The 18,886-nt window shown below is 43.4% G+C and overlaps 1 protein-coding gene across 1 annotated transcript in view; it reads left to right on the plus strand.

Annotated features, from left to right (window-relative positions):
- Fbxo42 (F-box protein 42) overlaps positions 1 to 18,886 on the plus strand; it is a 60,481-nt gene that overhangs the window by 23,981 nt on the left and 17,614 nt on the right. Inside the window, exon 4 of the mRNA XM_051173758.1 lies at positions 7,024 to 7,158. Within this exon, the coding sequence (XP_051029715.1) occupies positions 7,024 to 7,158 (135 nt within the window). The remainder of the gene's footprint in view (positions 1 to 7,023; positions 7,159 to 18,886) is intronic.

Below are 18,886 nucleotides of genomic sequence, written 5' to 3' on the forward strand. Positions count from 1 at the left end.
TATAATTAAAAATACAGCGAGAAGGAGTTATGCCATACAACAGGGCTCACATGGAGAGTTTCTTTATTGGGGGAAGGGAATGAGAAAAGGGTGGGCAGATAGAGAGAGAGAGAGAGAGAGAGAGAGATATGAAACAGAGGCAGAGAGACAGGGAAAGAGATAGCCAGAGAGAGAGAAAGGAGGCAGACAGCAGGGCCTCACCTTTTAAAGGAGGGGGCATAGTTGTAATACTGGCAAGCTCATCCTGCCAGGAGATGGGGCAGGCCAGCATAATGCCTGAATGCTAACACTGTCAGGGTTTCTGAAGACTGTTGGTCTGGATTTTGCAAGGCCGGGGATTGAAGTCAGGGCCTTTTGCTAAAGGCAAGCTCTTTACTACTGAGCTATGTCCCCAGCCCTGAGATTGTCCCATAGTGAGAGAAGAATGAGTCTGGATGCATTCATTAGTGAGTTTTATGTCACCACCCCAGCACACCGGAAGTGCTCAGCTTCTGAAGGGAAAGGGTTACTTACCTCACGCTGTTGGACATCCCAGCCAGACATTAGAGGCCCTGTTACTATGAGCCTCCGGCAAGGGTGGCTCACCATGCTGCTGGAAACCCAGGAAAGAGTCATAGTTAATCTCGTAAAAAAGGGGGGAAAGCTTCTATCTCATCAGTTTTTCTTTTTCTGCTCTGCCTATTTTCTTCCATGTGTCTCTTTACACTGCCCAGCTGACTGACAAAATGAGAAGGACCATTACAGAAAAAAGGGCAATTTGCAAAATAGATTAAAAACTAAGAATTCCAGGACTCACAACATGGTTCAACGGGTAAAGGTACTTGCAACCAAGGCTGCCAGACTGAGTTTAATCCTCAGGACCTATATTGTAGATGGAGAGAACCAATTCCCCAAAATTATTCTCTCTCCTCCACACATATACCTTGACACATGTGTTCTAACACAGGTACACAAAATGAATGAATGAATGAATGAATGAATGAACGAACAAACGAACGAATAAATAAGTGTAATTTTGTTTTTGTTTGAGACAGTGATTGTCTGTGTACTCTTGGTTATTCTGGAACTCACTCTATAGACCAAGCTGGACTCAGAGATCACCTTCCTCTGCCTCCCGAGTGCTGAGATTAAAGAAGTGTGCTAGCATCACCCAGCTAATAAACATAATTTTAGAATTAAAACTAAGGGTTTAATTTTTGCCCCCTTGGCTCCTTCCTTTTTCTATTTTGTATCTTTGATCCCTCTTTCATATCCCTAATTCATGTTGATTCAAGATCTGCATTTTAAATTCTTCACTTATGTTACCATGGAGATACGGGATGGTTCATATTCAGTTAGCTAAAAGTAGAGCTCAATGCCCCCCTCCATTCCCAGTTTTCGTCCTTCCTTAATTTAGTGAATGTCACCATCATCTTAGATACACAGACTTGAGGTATTGGATTCATTCTCAGTTCCTGCCCTCAAGATCCAAGATGGATGTGATAATACATGCTTGTAGTGGAGCCAGGAGGATCAGGAGTTCAAGGTCAGTCCTGGCTACTTAGTGAATTTGAGGTCTGACCAGGCTGCCTGAGATTATGTGTGAAACAAAACAAAAAAACAAGTTTCTGTTCTGCCTTAAGCCTTTTCTTCCTTCCTTCCTTCCTTCCTTCCTTCCTTCCTTCCTTCCTTCCTTCCTTTCTTTTTTCTTTTTTTCTTGAGACAGGGTTTCTCAGTATTGCTTTGAAGCCTGTCCTAGAACTAGCTCTGTAGACCAGGCTGGCCTTGAACTCACAAAGATGGGCCCACCTCTACCTTCCGAGTGCTGGGATTAAAATTGTGCACCACCAACACCCAGCTTTTCCCATCACTCTTAATTCATAATCTGATCACTACATCTCTACGGCATCATAATATATTCCTCATATGGTGCTGGAGGTTAAACCCTGAGTCTCATGCAAAGCAAGCATGAACCGAATACTCCTTGCCCTCTCACCCCCCCCCCCCATACATTTCTGAGTGTCCTCTTCTCCATCCCATGTTAGACCCTACTCCATACAAAACCAGAGTCACTCTGCTCAAGCACACCCTTTCTGCTGAGGATGCCACACTGTCCCTCTGTTCTTCTGACACTCGCACCTGCCTAGTTACCGTTGTCTTTGTCAACAGCAAAGACCTTTGCACCTGGGAACCAAGCTCCTCGGGCTTCTTACCCAGTTTCTTTATTTATAAGATGTATGTAGCAAATACTGTTTATGTTACAGGTTGCTGAAAAGTGTAGTTAGGAGGCAGCTCCCTAAGCTAAGTTCTGTTGTATGTTCCTTGATGTCTCCTAAGCAGATATGTAAGTAAATTCTTTAATAACATCAGTTCTATTTAAGTGCCTTCTACATCAATATGAATACATTTTAATAATTGTCAAGATTTATAAGCTTAGATGCAGCAAATATGGGCCAGTGGCGTAGCAGGGAAAGGCACCTACCACCCAGACTGAGGACTTCAGTTCAATTCCCAGGACCCACACAGAAGAGAGAATTGGCTCCTGCAAGTTCTCTGACTTTTGCACATCTTGGCATGCATATATATACAAGAGTAATTAAAAATATTAAAAAGCCATATATACAACAAATATATGTCCAGTACAAGATCTTCCTTATGTTAAAAGCCTGGGACAGAAAAGGCAGGTGAAATGAAAAGGCCAGTTTTGTAATCTTTGGTGAATGTCAGCAAGTCTAATCACGCCAGCCCTGGTTAATGGAGGATACCCTTGTTGGTTTATTATAGAGAATCCCAAACATTGAAGTGTTTAGACTTTTCATATGGTCTGGCAGTTCCACACACTCTTGATCTGGCACTTGCCGGAGCCTGCAGGCCCAGACTGGATCACCACCCTTGCCTGTCCTGAGTTATGTAATTACAGACCTTATCAAATATGTTCCAGCTTGTAGATGGGAGACACATAACAGCATAGTCTCTTTCTGCATGGGATAAATGCCTCAGGGCCTTTCCCTGGTGACAGTAGGGAAACAAAAGAGAGTTTAACATCTGAAAGTCTGGAAAGTTAAGAGTGTGCAGCTTACTCGGGGACCATTTGGGGATTGTTCCAGGCACCGTGGAAATCCAGATTCCTGAAGATCTTTGTGCTTGAGATGATTAAAGTTCAGTAGAAAGCTATTGTGGTCTGTGAAGAACTGTTGGCTTGCCTGTGTACAGTTAAATTGTGGCTGTGTGTGCAGCTTGCCTTTAGATAGAGACTGTTGACAGTTTGAGATAGATGTCTTTGTGATAGCTGTTCATGCAGCAGGCAAATCTACTTGGACAAGTTTGGAGATTTAACAGTTGGAACACAGAGTTTCTAGGTTGCTTATTGCAGTATTCATGCTGCTGTGAGCTCTAGAGATCTAGATGTTCTGGAAGGAAAACCTATTTGGGTGGAGAACTTGAGTAAAAGGCAATTAACAGTTGGATGGGACTGAGAATCGTTAACATTCATTTTGTTGGGTGTTCCCATTGCCACTATCACTTCAGTGTCTCAAATAAAAACAAGCGTGAACAATGGGATGCTTATTAGAATTTTGAGATTTAGGATTTTGAGATAGAGTCTCACTATGTAACTCTGGCTGGCCTGGAATTCATTATATAGAACATATTATCCTCAAACTTACACCATGATCATTAGTGTGATATGTTCTTGTTCTACTGTATCTGAGCTCTGAACATTGTTCTCTAAATTGACTCCTTTCTCTCCCAGCTTCATTAATACTTGACCATGGTCATTGAAACTCAGCTGTGTGTCACTTCCATCTCAGTACCTTAGCTTTGGGCCCCATGTTCCTGCCTCAAAAACCTTTGTTTGTTTAGAGAGAAACAGGAAAATGCAGCCTGCCCTATTTTAGTATAGGATTAAAATACATGTGAAGGACCTCATGGGGCCCAACAGGCTGGGTTTTCAATCCAAATAGAGGAGAAGAATGTTTGCTATCTCTTTGAAAAATAAGGCACTCTGCTCATGAAGGAAACTGCCTCTAAGAGTTTGTGTATAGACTTGGGGCAACATAAACTAGCCTTGACTATGCTAGTAGGAAATCAGGGATTTGTTTTACCATATATTATTTATTATTTTTTGTGTGTGTCACACTGCCATGTATGTGGTTTCCAGGTCATCAGTCTTGTCCACAAGCACCTAGAATACTGTTAGTACTTCATGATTGCCTCGTTCATTGAAATTACTAGTTCATTCCAAGTCTGGGGGACTCCAGATAAGTAATCCATACTTATAATCCTGGTACTCAGGAGGCTGCAGCAGGAGAATCACCACAAGCTCAAGGCAAGCTTGGATTGTATAGTGAGACCCTGTCTCTGTGGGACCAACATAACCTGGAGCTGGCCAGTTTCTTTAATGGAGACCCAGATGTAGCACCCGGAATTATCCTCATCCCTCTCCTGCCGTTTAACTTAATTCTTTGTTATTTACAGTTCTTAGCAAATGTGAGCAATGGAATTTTAGTAGACTCTACTTTTTTTACTCTATTTATTTATACTACTTTATATTATTTTATTTTTAGACAGGAGCTCACAGTGTGGCCCTGATTAGCCTGGAACTTGCTTTGTAAACCATGATAGACTCTACTTTTTTTGTTTATAATTTATTTAATTTTATTTGCATTTCTTAAACCAGAATTACAGACAGTTGTGAGCTGCCATGTGGATGCTGGGAATTGAATTGGAAGAGCAGCTAGTGCTCTTAACTGCTGAGCCATCTCTCTAGTCCCTAGACTGTATTTTTTAAACAGACTTTCTTTTATTGTGAAGACAAAGTAACTCATTTAGATATAAATTCAAAATTATTATTTAAAAGATTTTAAATTATTTATTATATGTGTATGTTGGATGTTTTGCCTGTATGTATGTCTTTGTGCCATGTGCATGCAGTGCCCTTGAATGCTGGAAGAGACTGTCAAATTACTGGGACCAGAATTATGGATGTTGTGAGCCTCCATGTGGGTGCTGGGAATTAAACCCCAGTCCTCTGGAAGAACAGCCAGTGCTTTTAACTTCAGAGCTGATAAAACTTCTAGCCCCTCAAAATTATTATTTTTTAAACCCAAAACAAGAGTCATAAATGGGTGAACATTGAAAGGCCAGGCGTGGTGGCGCATACTTTTAATCCCAGCACTCGGAGGCAGAAGCAGGGGACTCTCTGTGAGATCAAGACCAGCCTGGTCTACAGAGTAAGTTCCAGGACAGTCAGGGCTACATAGATTGTCTCAAAAAAAAAAAAAAAAAAAAAAAAAAAAAAAAGAAAAGAAAAGAAAAAGAAAGGAAGGAAGAAAGAAAGAAAGAAAGAAAAAAAGAAAGAAAGAAAGCATCAGATGAGAACACTTAAAGCTCCATATACCACTGTATATGCTGTGAGTGCTGGGCAAGCAGTGGGAACGAGTCTGTGATAGCACTGTATTTATTGTTACTGCAGTGACATCTGCAGTCATTTACTCCTTTACTGTGGCATTACTGAGCAACTGATAAAACACACGGCTGACATGGCCTCTGTAATGAGCTTTCTTACACACGGGAGAACTGCTAACTTCCAGAGCTGGAGCCTACCACTGCTGTCATTGTAATAGTGACAGCAGGTAGGGGGTGGGGTTTGGTGTAGGAGCATTTCCTTTGTTCTGAATTTGAGTTAGTGGCATTATATAATTGAAAAGAGACCTGAAAGTAGTGGTTTGTGAGACTGAACTGCACCTGTGGATAGCTAGTGTCCCTGCAGTGAAGCACTTGTGTCTCAGAACGCCTTCCTTTCCTGTGACACCAACTGTTGCTTTCCTATGGGAAATGAGGGGGTGCCTCCCCTCAGCCTGTATGGCATGATGTGGACACACAGAGGCGCTTTGCTCAGTCCCTTCCTGGGGCCCACTGGTAAACGTGAGGCTGCAGGGCTTGTGTTCATCTTTTCCTAAGGACAGTGGCTGGGTGAGCCTTCAGGGAGATGCCAGCGGAGCTCAGTTTTCCCGCCTCTCACCAGAACTCAGGGTTAGGTCTCTCCGGGTTTAGCCTTTTTCTTTGCCTGTTTCTTGGGAATGCTCAGGTGATGTGCATGTAATCGGGCCTTCTGTGGCCTTGCTTCCCTTCAGGTATTTCCTACTGTCCTGATTTAGTCCACACTGACCAGCATGCCTAGGGGTCCAGTAGCTTTCTGCTTTTTCCTTCGGTTGCTTTGGGCTTGAACTTCTGTTTCCTTTGCTGTACTTTCACTTCAGAAAAATCTGTCTCGCTTTAGTCACAATGGTGTCTGTGTGGTTTTCATGGCACTGGTTAGAGCTGTTTTCACAGTTGTTAAGTTTCATATCAAGATTTGTGCTTTAGGTTTCATTTGAAAATACAAAACTTAGAGAAAAATCCATGGGAAGACAGAGGAGGGACATCTGTGGACGCTGGTTTTGCCTTGCTCTATAGGACACGGTGTGGTTTAGATAGTGACAGCCTGGCCTCCGAGAAGCTTCCCTCTCTATGTTGCTCTTCCTGGAATTCTGCTATCTTGCTCCATGATGTTAGGTTAGGTTAGGTTATGTATGGTTAGTGCGTAGGAATAAGATGTTTAGGGCTGGAAAGATGGTTTGCCTGTTAAGAGCGCTGCCTGTTCTTCCTGAAGAGTTGGGTTCAGATCCCAGCATCTAAACAGCAGCTGTTCCAGGACACCTAACATCCTCTTCTGGCCTCCATGGGCACTGCACATACATGGTACACATTACATATGTGCAAGAAAGACACCCATAAACATAAAATAAATCTTTAAAAAATTGCAAACATTAACAAAAGAAATGTTCACAGCTTTTCCCTGGGCTTCCTTTGCAAGGATAATGCGACATTGATCTATCTGAGGACAAGATGTAGGGATAGGAATTTGGTGCCTGGTACAGAGTTGTTGAATGTGTGGAATAATTAGAGTTTGAAAAAATATGGGTTATGGTAAAGGTGTTGAAGATAACTCTAAATTAACCTTGAGTCACTTGTTTCTTGCTTCCCCTTGCCCTGCCCCTATAGGTGCGTGCTATTATGATGCCAATCAGTCTATGTATGTCTTTGGAGGCTGTACCCAGAGCAGTTGCAATGCTGCCTTCAATGACCTCTGGAGGCTCGACCTAAATAGCAAAGAGTGGATTCGACCATTGGCTTCAGGTAAGTGATGGACTGCTGATTTCTGCCTTCTCACAGAGGCCTTCTTGGCGTGGACTCAAGCACATGTTACTGGTGTCTCAGGTTCCTTGACAAATGTGCTGTGTAATTGCTTAGGGTCATATGTTCATATAAGTCTTTGTATCAAAAATAAAATTGTAGCTGGGTTTAGTGGAACACACCTTTAATCCCAGCATTTGGGAGGCAGAGGCAGATGTTTCTCTGTGTTAGGTCAGCATGGTCTACATAGAGTTCTAGGATAGCCAGGACTACAAAAAGAAACCCTATGTCAAAAAAATTAATAAAAATAAAAATAAATTGCATTTTATCTCCAATATCAGTTTTGGTACCTGTCCAGAGTCACTGTGCCACTGTGTGAATCCATTGGTGTGGGTTTCTCAGGTACTTACACAGGTGTGATTTGTGTTTGGAATGAAGTCGAAGAACAGAAGCAGTCGTGAGAACTGTAGTTGACTGACAGGAGCTATTGTCCCAGGGCTGAGGTCTCTGAATAACACTTGTTCTTGCCAGCTTAGATATTCAGGAGTGTATGGGACGTGCCTCTGCGGGTTACTTAGGAGTGTGGGAAGATTCCATAGTATGTACATTCCTACACAGTCCCAGGATGGTAGAATTACCCTGGAAAACAGATTCCTTTTGATTTAATCTTTAATAATAATAGTAATAATAAAGTTGTTTTTACACTCATGAGAGTCCTGTCAATTAGAAGTGTCAGTCATAAGATGGGAGGGGCTGGTGCCATGGAGAAATTGGGTTCCTGGGGTATAAAATGCTCTGCTAGATTCATTGCAGGCTTTTTCCTAATGTTCTTCATTTGGCTCTTCAAGGTTGGAACTCAGTCTCAACACCAAGAAGACTTAAGTTTTTCGTTTTCCTTGGGCACTTATTCTCCCATACTGGTTGGCTTAGGTTGGGGTCAGCTTGGCCTTGTAGAAAGGGCCCTGGTGAGGAGGCGGGAGCTTCCTGTCTGGCATGATCTCAGTTCTCAGTGACTGTGAGTTGCTGACCTCTCAAAGGTGTGGACTGGGTGAGCCTGTCTTAAAGGCTGGGGAAGCCCGTTCACATTCCCTGTGTTTACAGAACCGCTGCTGGGAAGCTGTGCCCAGAGGCTGACATCTGCTTTTAGAGCTGACAGCTCCGTTCTTTTCCCTACTACAAGCAAGTAGAGCAGGAACATGCACACAGGGTCCCTGGTGTACTCTGGGGCTGGGGCTTGTGCAGGCCTGTTTAAAATATTGAAAGTATGGCTGTTAATCTTACAGAAACTCTGAAGGCTAGTACTTGTTCAGGGCTCAGAGTTTTATGCTTAGGAAGGCCTCCTTTTGTAGTTCCCTTGTTCCCTATTCAGTCAGTGAAGTGTTGATTCATAAATATTTGGAGTCATAAATTCTTTTTTAAAAACTATTTATTTTATGTGTTTTGCCTGTGTGCACATATGTGAACCGTGTGCATGATTGTTTGGATCTACTGGAACTGGGTTAATAATGTTTGTGAATCATCATGTGAACATCAGGAATTGAACCCCAGTCCTCTGCAAGAGCAATTGTAGTGCTGATTCTAACTGGTTTTAATAATAAAAACCCAAAGTCAGATATAGGGGTTAATGCTGAAAGATCAAAGAAGCAAGGTAGCCAGCCACTAGTTCTTACCTCTACTGAATCCTCAGACCAAAGGGGTGATCCTGTCCCTACGAACCCTCAGACTGAATGCAATGAGCTCCTTTCTCCTCCTGCCTTATACTCCTCTCTCTGCCCAACCATATCACTTCTGTCTCCACCTCCCTAGTGCTGGGATTAAAGGCGAGTAACTCCCAAATACTGGAATTAAAGGTCTGAGCCACCACTGCCTGGCTCTGCTTCTTCTAGACTTGATCAATCTCGTGTAGTCCAGGGTAGCCTTGAACTCACAGTGATCCAACTGCCTCTGCCTCCTGAGTGCTGGGTTCAAAGACATGAGATCCCAAGTGCTGGGATTAAAGGTGTGTGACACTGCTGCCTGGACTCTATGGTTAGCTAGTGGCTAGCTCCGCACTCGATCCTCAAGCTAGTTTTAGTTGTTAAAGCACAAACAGATTATCACCACAAGCCTCACATGCTCTTAACTGCTGAGCCATCTCTCCAGCCACTTGAGTCACAGATTCAAAAACATTGAGGCTGGAGAGATGTCTCAGTGGTTAAGAGCATTTGCTGCTCTTTCCAAGGACCCAAGTTTTGTTCCCAGCACTCACATGGTGACTCACAGCTATCTGTAACTCCAGCTCCAGAGGATCCAACACCCTCTTTCTGGCTTTCCCAGGCACCAGACACATACATGCAGATAAAACACCCATACATTAAATAAATAAACAAAAAATTTAAATGTGGGACATCTTTTCAGCTTAAGTGCCCTGTGACCACTGTACCTGGCGTGTGTCCTAGAAGCCACTTCAGAGCAGGCTCGATTATGCCAGTCACAGTGCTGGGCTGGCTCTGCCTTGTCTTCTCACTTCACACCTTGGTAATCTGCCCTAGGTATTTGTTGTTCCTTCCTTTACAAATAGAGCTCTGGGTTGGGGATCTTCACAGCTTTCTCTAAGATAGATGTTAAACTTTCTTTTTTAGTTGTTTTTGTTTAGGTGTTTTTGTTGTTTAAGATTTATTTTAGGGGGCTGGAGAGATGGCTCAGCAGTTAAGAGCACTGACTGCTCTTCCAGAGAACCCAGGTTCAATCCCAGCATCCACTTGGCAGCTCACAACTGTCTCTAACTCCAGTCACAGGAGATCTGACACCTTTACACCAATGCACATAAAATAAAAGGTTAAAAAAATATTTATTTTATTTCCAGGTATGTAGTGTGGGGAGGTGCTTACAGAGTCCAGAAGAAGATGTCAGATTTGCTGAGCTGGTATTTAGGCAGTTTTGAGCAATCAGCATGGATGTTAGGAGCGGCACTTGAGTCTTCTACATAAGCAGTGTGTTGTTTTTGCTGAGCAACCTCTACAGCCTGTTTAACCTCTAAGTTTAAAAACTCTGCTTTGAAATCCCCATAGTAGACTTGGAGGAGTAACTGGTTTGGTGATTCAGAATTTATGTGGAGAATAGTCACTGAGAATGTTCCCTTTAGGTTGATTGATTGGTGGAGACAGGGACTCATAGCTCAGGCTAGCCTTCATGTAGCTCTGCCTGCCTCTGACAAGTGCTGCGATTACAGGTATGCACCACCACACCTGTTTTCTTTTTAAAACAAGTCTCTGCATGTTTAAAGTCATTTTCTGTTGAAGTGCCTTAAATGAATCTAGTTGCCACCTCACTCAAACCTGTAACTAGAGCCTAGTTTTTTGAAGGGAGTTTTTTGAGATACCTATTTAAAACAAAACATTTAATAAAGGATCTTATGAAATTCTCATTTAGGCAGAAATTCCTTGGGATAATTCCCTGAATGTTTGTGTGTGCCGTCCTGAATCCCAACCCAAACCACTTTCTAACCGAAACATTAGTGTCTTTCGGAACAAAACACAAGTTGTTCATGTGTCTGCTGTGTCTGCTGCACTAGTGCATAGAGGGATAGGTTGGAGGAGGCCGCTACACTCTTCTTCTGGTGCCAGCCATGAGGCAGTTTTGTTGAATTGAGTGGGTGCTGCCCATGCTTGCAGCTTGCAGTGTGCAGTCTTCAGACCCAGAGCTTCCGCAGAAGTGAGAGTGGAGCTCTTCTGCCTGGGAGGGGGTCTTGGTGGTGACTGCTCTAGCAGGAGTCTCCTGACAGTAGCTTTGGGTGTGTCACGCAGAAGCCTGTGGCGGTTCTGATCTGGCTGGCATCATAGCTTAGGCTGCCGCAGCCAAGTTTTCAGGTCCCCCTATGCTACAGACTGAGGTGGCAGCAGTGCTCCAGCTGGATTGGGGTAGGAAGGGTGACAACACTCACAGTGGAAATAGATGGCTGTTGGTATGTGTCACTCCAGAAAGAACTAATGTAAAGCTTATACTGGCAAAAGCCAAGGTAAAATTACACAGAAAGGACCAAGCAACAAAATGTAAACTAAGAAGAGATGGCAACTTTAAACAGGAGTGCTAACTGAAGTAGAAGTGAGTGAGAATTCCTATGCAGAGACCTTGGGGCAGCAAAGGGGAAGGCGTACTAGAGGAGCTGAAACACGTCATGAGCATCTCAGTCACTGTTGTACTGCTGTGAAGAGACACCGTGACCAAGGCAACTCTCATAAAGAAAACATTTAACTGGGGACTCGCTCACAGTTTCAAAGGTTTAGTCCATTATCATCACATGGAGGGAGGGGCCATGCCAACACTCACGGCACTAGAGCAGTAGCTGAGAGCTACATCCTGGTCCACAGGCCAAGAGAGACTGGGCCACCTACATGTGCTTAAAGTCCACCCCCCACTGGCACACTTCTTCCAACAAGGAAGTAAATCAAAGAGGCTCCATCACAGTAGGAGCTGCGAGAGATTATGAAGGCTTGGACTAGAGTCTTGGCGTGGAGATAGGATGAAGTGGATGACTTTCAGTTGGACCTTTAGATTAAAATGAATTTGGTGGATTGGAAATAGTGAGGGCCAGTCAAGGCACATATTCACATCTCGTGCATTTAGCTACAAAGTGGAGTCTTTTTTAGGAGTAGGATACATAGTGGAGAGAGGTGTAGGTTTTATTATTTTACTTTTTTGAGATAGGGTCTCATGTAGTCTAAGATGACCTTGTTTCCTGTTGTAGAGGTTGAACTTGGGACATTTTATCTTCCTGAATGCTAAGATTACAGCTGTTGTTAATCCTACCAAATTTGAAGCAAGCTTTAATTAAGTAATGACTAGAACAATGGACTCTGGCCAGGTCTATTCTGGGGTTCCCAGAAAAGGGCCAGGTTCTTATAAAGGCAAATTTGCAAGACTAAGTACCTTCCACCTTCCTCCAATCAGGGGCAAGCATACACCCTGACATACTTCCTGCCTACTTGTAATTAAGCACATCCAGTGCAGTTGTGTCAACTAAACTTGTCTAGGGAAGTGAAAACATGTGGCTTGTTATCTTACATGAACAACCTCTAGCGTCTCAGGAGGTAGCAGTCCTTTGGTGAGGGGCTTACAAATTACAGGTATTTTCCCCATCCCCTCACTTTTATTCTTGGGTTACAGGCTCATATTGCAACACATGGTCTTTACATGAGTGTCAGAGACCTTAACTCAGATCCTTCTATTTGTGTGTTAGATAATTTACCCACTGAGCCATCTCCTGTACTTTCCCCTTCATTTCAAGTAACAGATATTTAGGAGCTGCCCATGACGTGATCTTGCTTGTGTGATTTGAGATATTTGGAGTTAGTGGCAGACAGAAATCCCAACTCCTCCAAATCCACAGAGAAACAAACAAATCCCAATTCTGATGGACAGTGAATTCAAATAAGGAGAGGGGGTAGTTTTATTTTTGTTTTTTATGTTGTTTGGTTTGTGTTTTTTCAAGGCAAGGTTTTTCTATGTATCCCTGGGTGTCCTGGAACTCGATCTGTAGACCAGACTGGCTTCCCCTACCTGCCTCCCAAGTGCTAGGATTAAAGGTGTTCACCACAGCCACCACCTGGCATAACCAGAGTGTTTAAAAAGACAAACAGCCAGGGCGTGGCTTTAACCCCAGCACTCAGAAGGCCGAGGCAGGTGGATCTCTTGAGTTTGAGATCAGCCTGGTCTACAAAGGGAATTCCAGTGCTTCACAAAGAAAACCTGCCTCAAAAAACTAGGAGAGAGACAGATGGAGACAGAATATAGTTTTGTGTCAAGCCTAAATCTTTTCATTTGACTAAAAGGGGAGTTGTAGTGAGATATCCACCCCACCCACACTTGTTGCACTGACCACGCCCATTGGGGGTGGGGACATGTGCGGGTGTGACCTGGGGGAACTAAGTCTGGGGTTGGGGACCCCAGCAGCTCCCTTTTGCTTCCTGGTTGGAGACAGATAGTATCCGGAGGCATCCTTGGAACGGGAACCTTCTGGGGGGGGGGGCGTCATCTGTTTCTGTTTTAAGTTATTTCTCCCTGAATAAACATCCATCAGTCTATCTGTTTTCCCAGATTCTTCTTTATCCATGATAGACAAATACGGAGCTGTACCTGTGTACCCGTAGTCTTGAGACTGAGGCAGAAGGATCATGAGTTCAGTGCCAGTCTGGGCTACAAAGTAAGGCCCTGTCTTAAAAACAAAATAAAATAAAAAAAACAAACCAATATAGAAAACAAATACATGGAATATAGAATGTTAGTTTTAAGTAGAGGAGGAACTATTAGATGGGTGTATGGGGACTATACCAGGGGAATCATGATAAGGGGATCAAGGAGAAGGTAACATTGGAACAAAAAACTTGATGAACACAGGGACTGGAAAAACTATTCAGTGGTTAAAAGCACTGGCTGCTCTTACAGAGAACCCAGGTTTGGTTCCTGGCATCCACGTGGCACCTCAGTACCATCTGTAAAACTCTAGTTCAGGGGATCTGATGTCCTCTTCTAGCTAACTCAAGCACCAGATACACATGATGTATGTATGTATGTGCGCACGCGCGCACACGCACGCACACATATATATGCAATTAAAAATTTGTAAATATAAGATGAATGTTGTTTAAAAAAAAACTTGGTGGATGCAAGAAACAAGTGAACAGGGCTACAGGGCTATGTCATCTCAAACAGTGCAAAGACCCAGAGGTGGGAATATGTTTGGCATAGCCTAGGATTTTAGTGAGCCAATGAAACAGGAGCCAGAGTGAAAAAGAGTGTGGAGGGCAAGTGTCTAGGCAGAACAAGAAGGATAGCATATCCATAAGGCATTCAGCTGATAAGAGGACTTTGGTTATAGCCTTGGAGTGAAATAGCTGGTTGGGTTTCTGAGGTGAGTTCCTGTCAGAAGGTAACATGAAGGTAAAGAGAATCTAAACAGCTGGTAGTGATCTCTAGATGAGAAATGATGCCCACTCAGAAAGTATGAGCAGGAGGTTAAGAACCAGCTAGCTAAAGGAACCCGCCTGTGGTTTGTAGAGTAGGAAGGAGAGTTAGGTGCCAAGTGACACGGGCATAGGATTGAAAGGGTAGTTGTTTGACATTTGTTTTTATTGTTGGGTTACATATATCATGTGTCTGGAGTGTGGGGGATATATATTCACTAGAGTGTTGGCACTCCAGGATGCCAGAGGTGTTGAAGCTGGAGTTACGGTGGGTTAAGAAAACTGGCTGACATCACTGCTGAGAACTGAACTCAGGTCCTCCGGAAGAACAATGGGTGCCACTGAGCCATTTCTCCCACTCTTGGTTGCTTTTTTGAGATAGAGTCTCACTGTGCAATCTGTAGAACTTACCATGTAGACCAAGTTGACCTTGAACTCACTGAGATCCACTTGTCTCTGATCCCGAGTGCTGGGATTAAAGGTATGTGCCACCCAGTCCATTGAGAGGTTAGTTTATTGTTAAGGCAGTGTATTTTCCAGGTGAGACAAACACCTATAGTTTCCATACTTGAGAAGAAGAGACAGGAGGATCACTGCAAGTTTGAAGTTCGCCTGGTCTGCATAGTGAATTCTAGGCCAGCCATGGCTATGATTTTATAGCATGCCTGCATGCCAGTGAGTCAGACTGAGGGGCACAGTTGTCATCAAGTGGAGGAGTTGGCAGAAATGGGAAGGTTGACCGTCCATTGATAGGAATGAAGGGTATATGGGCAGTGGGAACTGGTACAGGCTTTCTACTGCTTGTATTATCAGTCATGACATCATGGAGGGTGGAATGGGAAAGAAGCCATTGGAAGTCATGGTTACTTGTGAATGAACAATTGTGTGTACATAATTCTAGTCTTTGCCAAATAGTTCCAGGAAATTGACTGACCTTCAAGAATTGTACAAAGGTGCACTTTAATTCATAATCAGGTTTGTTTGGCTCAGCCTGTGTTTAATTCCCAAAGTAAATAAGCCATTCTTTGGGTGTGTGTTTCAAAAGACTAATGTTTAAACCACTTTCCCAAATAAATTACCCTTAATTCAAACTGAAGCTAATTCTAGCACCTATTTAATAACAACTGTAAGTCATACTGCCCTTTCAGTTGCTTTAAATCAAGATAAAATTAATAATTTTGCATTTGGTAGTTCTGTTTTTCAAAACTTCCTAAAGATTACCCCACTCTCATGTGCAAAAGAGGAGAGAATTTTAGTTGGTGAGGAAAACACATTTCCTCAGTTAGAAGCAGCTTTAAATACTGATGGAGTCTATAAATATTAACAACGCAGAGCTCAGCCTGTTGTGTCGTAAATAGCCTTGGAGCTCTGTTGATTTTCCCACCACTTTCTCCCATAGAATTTTCCAAGGATATTTTTTTTCCTTCCCAGTTTCTGCGCCTTCCCATGGAGTTCCCAGTACTGGCCTGTGGGTTCAGAATCTTGTTTAGAAGAATTTACCAAAGGACAAGAACTACAGCCCTCTTTCCTGTTTACTCTCAGCCCCACACCTTCAACTGGGTGTCTGTGAACTTTGCAGCTACTGTGTCCTCCAGGCCCCGATTCCCTTCTCTGTAAGAAGGAGCATAAGCTCCTAAAAAGTGCATCTGACAGGCCCTGTTCATCCACATCACTGGTGTATTTAGGTGTAGTGTTTGATCCTAGAGAAGACTCACTCTTCTAATGTGAGGAGTTGGGGGTGGGGTGATGGATTTGGAAATGTAGTGTTTTATATGTGTGGTGTATGTGCACACATGTGGAAGCCAGTGGAGGGTGTCAGGTGTCCACTATCACTCTCTACCTTATTCCTTTGAGTCAGGGTCTCTCCCTGTACCTGGAACTCGAATTGATTTGACTAGGCTGGTATCAGGCATCCAGCAAACCCCAGTAGTCTTCGTGTGTCTGCTTTCCACAACACTAGGGTTTTAGTGCTGGTGAGATTATACCCAGCTTGTTACATAGATTCTGGAATACCAGTTCAGGTCCTCATAGTTGTCATTGCAAGTGCTCCTAACCACTGAGCCACCTCACCAGCATTAGTTACTGTTATGATGCAGAATCCCTGACGGGGTACAGTAAGGAAGGGCTTATTCTGGCTTATAGTTTGTAGGTGTTCCTCTCTGTAGGGAAAGGCAACTTTGGAGTGATGAGTGTTTGTGGTCAGCTAGCTGAGACCCAGGGATGATAATCACCCCAGTTAGCATGGGCTTTTCACCTCAGTTAACCCAGCCCAGTCTAGGAACTCCTCACATGCATGCACAGAGGCATGTCTCCTAAGTGAGTCTAGGTTCTCTCAGGTCGACAGTCAGGGATAACATTCTCCTCAGTCCCAAGCAGTCTACTGTCCCAAAAGGTCAAGCTGAGAGAACCTAAAATCACCAACATAGCTGGCAGTCAGGAGCTCTGCCGTGGAAGGGAGGAAGCCCTTGCTGCTCAGGGCTGCTCACAAAGAACAAACAGTCTTACCCTCAGCTGCCTGTGAATTCCATAGAGAAGCTTGGTTTCCTTTTGGAGCCAAGGTCAGGAAGAAGAATATCATTTATGGAGATGTCATAGGAAACTGTTACCTCAAGGCTGGAAATTGCTGGAACTCTCCAGAAACACCTGCCCAAAATGTCACTGGTTTTTGTTTTGTTTTTTCTTGAGTAAATGATACCTTTAAAAAGAGTGACAGTGGGAGCTGGAGAAATAGCTCACTTAGAAGCACTGGTTGCTCTTGCAGAGGCACGGGGCTCAGTTTCTAGCACCCATGTGGCAGCTCACCTTCAGCTTCAGCTCCAGGAGATACAGTACCTGTGGGCACAGCATGCACATGGCGCACACATACACTCAGCACTCAGAGGTACACACTCATACAGAGTGCTCTGTAGCTCCAGTTCCAGAGGATCTGATGCTGCCTGTCTGCCCGCCCGCCTGCCCTCCTTCTTGCCTTCCCTCATTTCCTCTTCCTCGTCCTTCTCAGAACTTGTTCAAACTCCAGGTGTTAGTAGAAGCCCACTTATTTTTATCTCATGTTCACTGGTGTTTGCCTGCATGTATGTCTGTGTGAAGGTGCCAGATCCCTGGGAACTGGAGTTACAGACAGCTGTGAGCTCCCATGTGGGTGCTGGGAATCATCCAGTTTCTGGAAGAGCAACCAGTGCTCTAAACCATTGAGCCATCTCTCCAATCCTTAATCTCATTGCTTCATTTTTGTTTAATTTTATGAATGAGAAGATTCTATTCTACCTTTAGATTCTCCTCTCCCCCCTTTAGTTACCACATGCATTGATTGTCAAAATGTTGTTGGCTTTTTCTTTTATACTGAAAGCCCTTTTGCTTTTGACTTTGAGTCATTTAATCAAATTCAGGTCCTGCAGTGTCACTGAAAATAAACAGAATCCTCAGCTTTTAAGTCTACACCATGGTTCCTCTTGGGTTCCCTATGCAGTAACACTTTCAAGTAATCTTGGACTGCCTCTGTTTACTCCCAGGTGTCCATGGAATCCACTATGGTTTGTTGGAATGAGTCTCTCTGTCCTGCCAGTCAGTTCCCAAATAATGACATGGAAACTTCTTATTAATTATGAAAGCCAGCATATAGCTTAGACTTGTTCCCACTTATATCAATCTGTGCTCTATCATGTGGCATTGCCTCTCTTCCATCTTGCACATCCTGTTTCCTTTCTGTGTTGTGTCTCCTGGTATCTCCTGTTCTCTCCCTGGAAATCTCTCCTACCTAGCTATTGGCCGTTCAGCTTTTTATTACAACAATCACAGCAAATACATCTTTACACAGTGTATAAATATCCCACAACAGTTTATGACACAATGAACTTCATTTTATATGTTGTCTTATATATCTCTGGTGCCATCTAGATGTTAATCTTTTATTCCCTGGATGAAATTGGGTGGTGTGTGTGTGTGTGTGTGTGTGTGTGTGTGTGTGTGTGTTTCCTTTTTTTCGAGACAGGGTCTCTCTTTGTACTTTGGAACATTTCCTGGAACTCACTCTGTAGATCAGGCTGGCCTCAAGCTCAGATCTGCCTCCCAAGTGCTGGGATTAAAGGCATGTGCCACCACCACCGATGCCTTGGATGAAATTGTAGAAAGCCAATTCTAACTGTGAGTCAGGTTTTATCCTGACTCATTTTTAAGTTATACTTTCTCAGTATGATAGTTTGAATGAGGCTAGTGTATTTGAAGATTGATTCATAGTCTGTTTTGGAAAAGATCCCCAGCTCTTGCTAGGCAGAGGAGCACTGTGATTGTCATTATTGACTTACAGGTGTCAGCTTGAATTCTGGGTGGAGATTGCTTCATCCTTCAAAGCTCAGAAGCCAGCTGGCTCCCAGCCCTTGGGAAATGAAGTTGAACTACCCTTCCAAGAGTCTACTTTTCAAATAAGTAGTACCCTGGAACTTCCTCTCTCCCAATCTCTACCAGTGCCTTTATATTGAGTATGGCTTTCACTCTGTATCCTCTTTTTTATTGTTACCATTGCTATTTTAATAAGCTTTCTAAAATTTTAAAGTGCTATTTGATTGACATGTGTCAGTGACATGATGGCAGCATTTTAAATGAGGAGTGATTGCTTAAAAAACAAACAAAAACAAAACAAAACAAACTCATACTTGGAGCTGGAGAGTTGACTAAGCAGTTAAGAGCATTGGCTGCTCTTCCAGAGGACCTGAGTTCAGTTCCCAGCAACCACATGGTAGATAAAAACTGTCTGTAACTCCAATTCCAGGGGATCAGACAGCCTCACACAG

Source organism: Phodopus roborovskii, unplaced genomic scaffold (genome assembly GCF_943737965.1).
Source record: "Phodopus roborovskii unplaced genomic scaffold, PHOROB, whole genome shotgun sequence".
Lineage (NCBI taxonomy): Eukaryota > Metazoa > Chordata > Mammalia > Rodentia > Cricetidae > Phodopus > Phodopus roborovskii.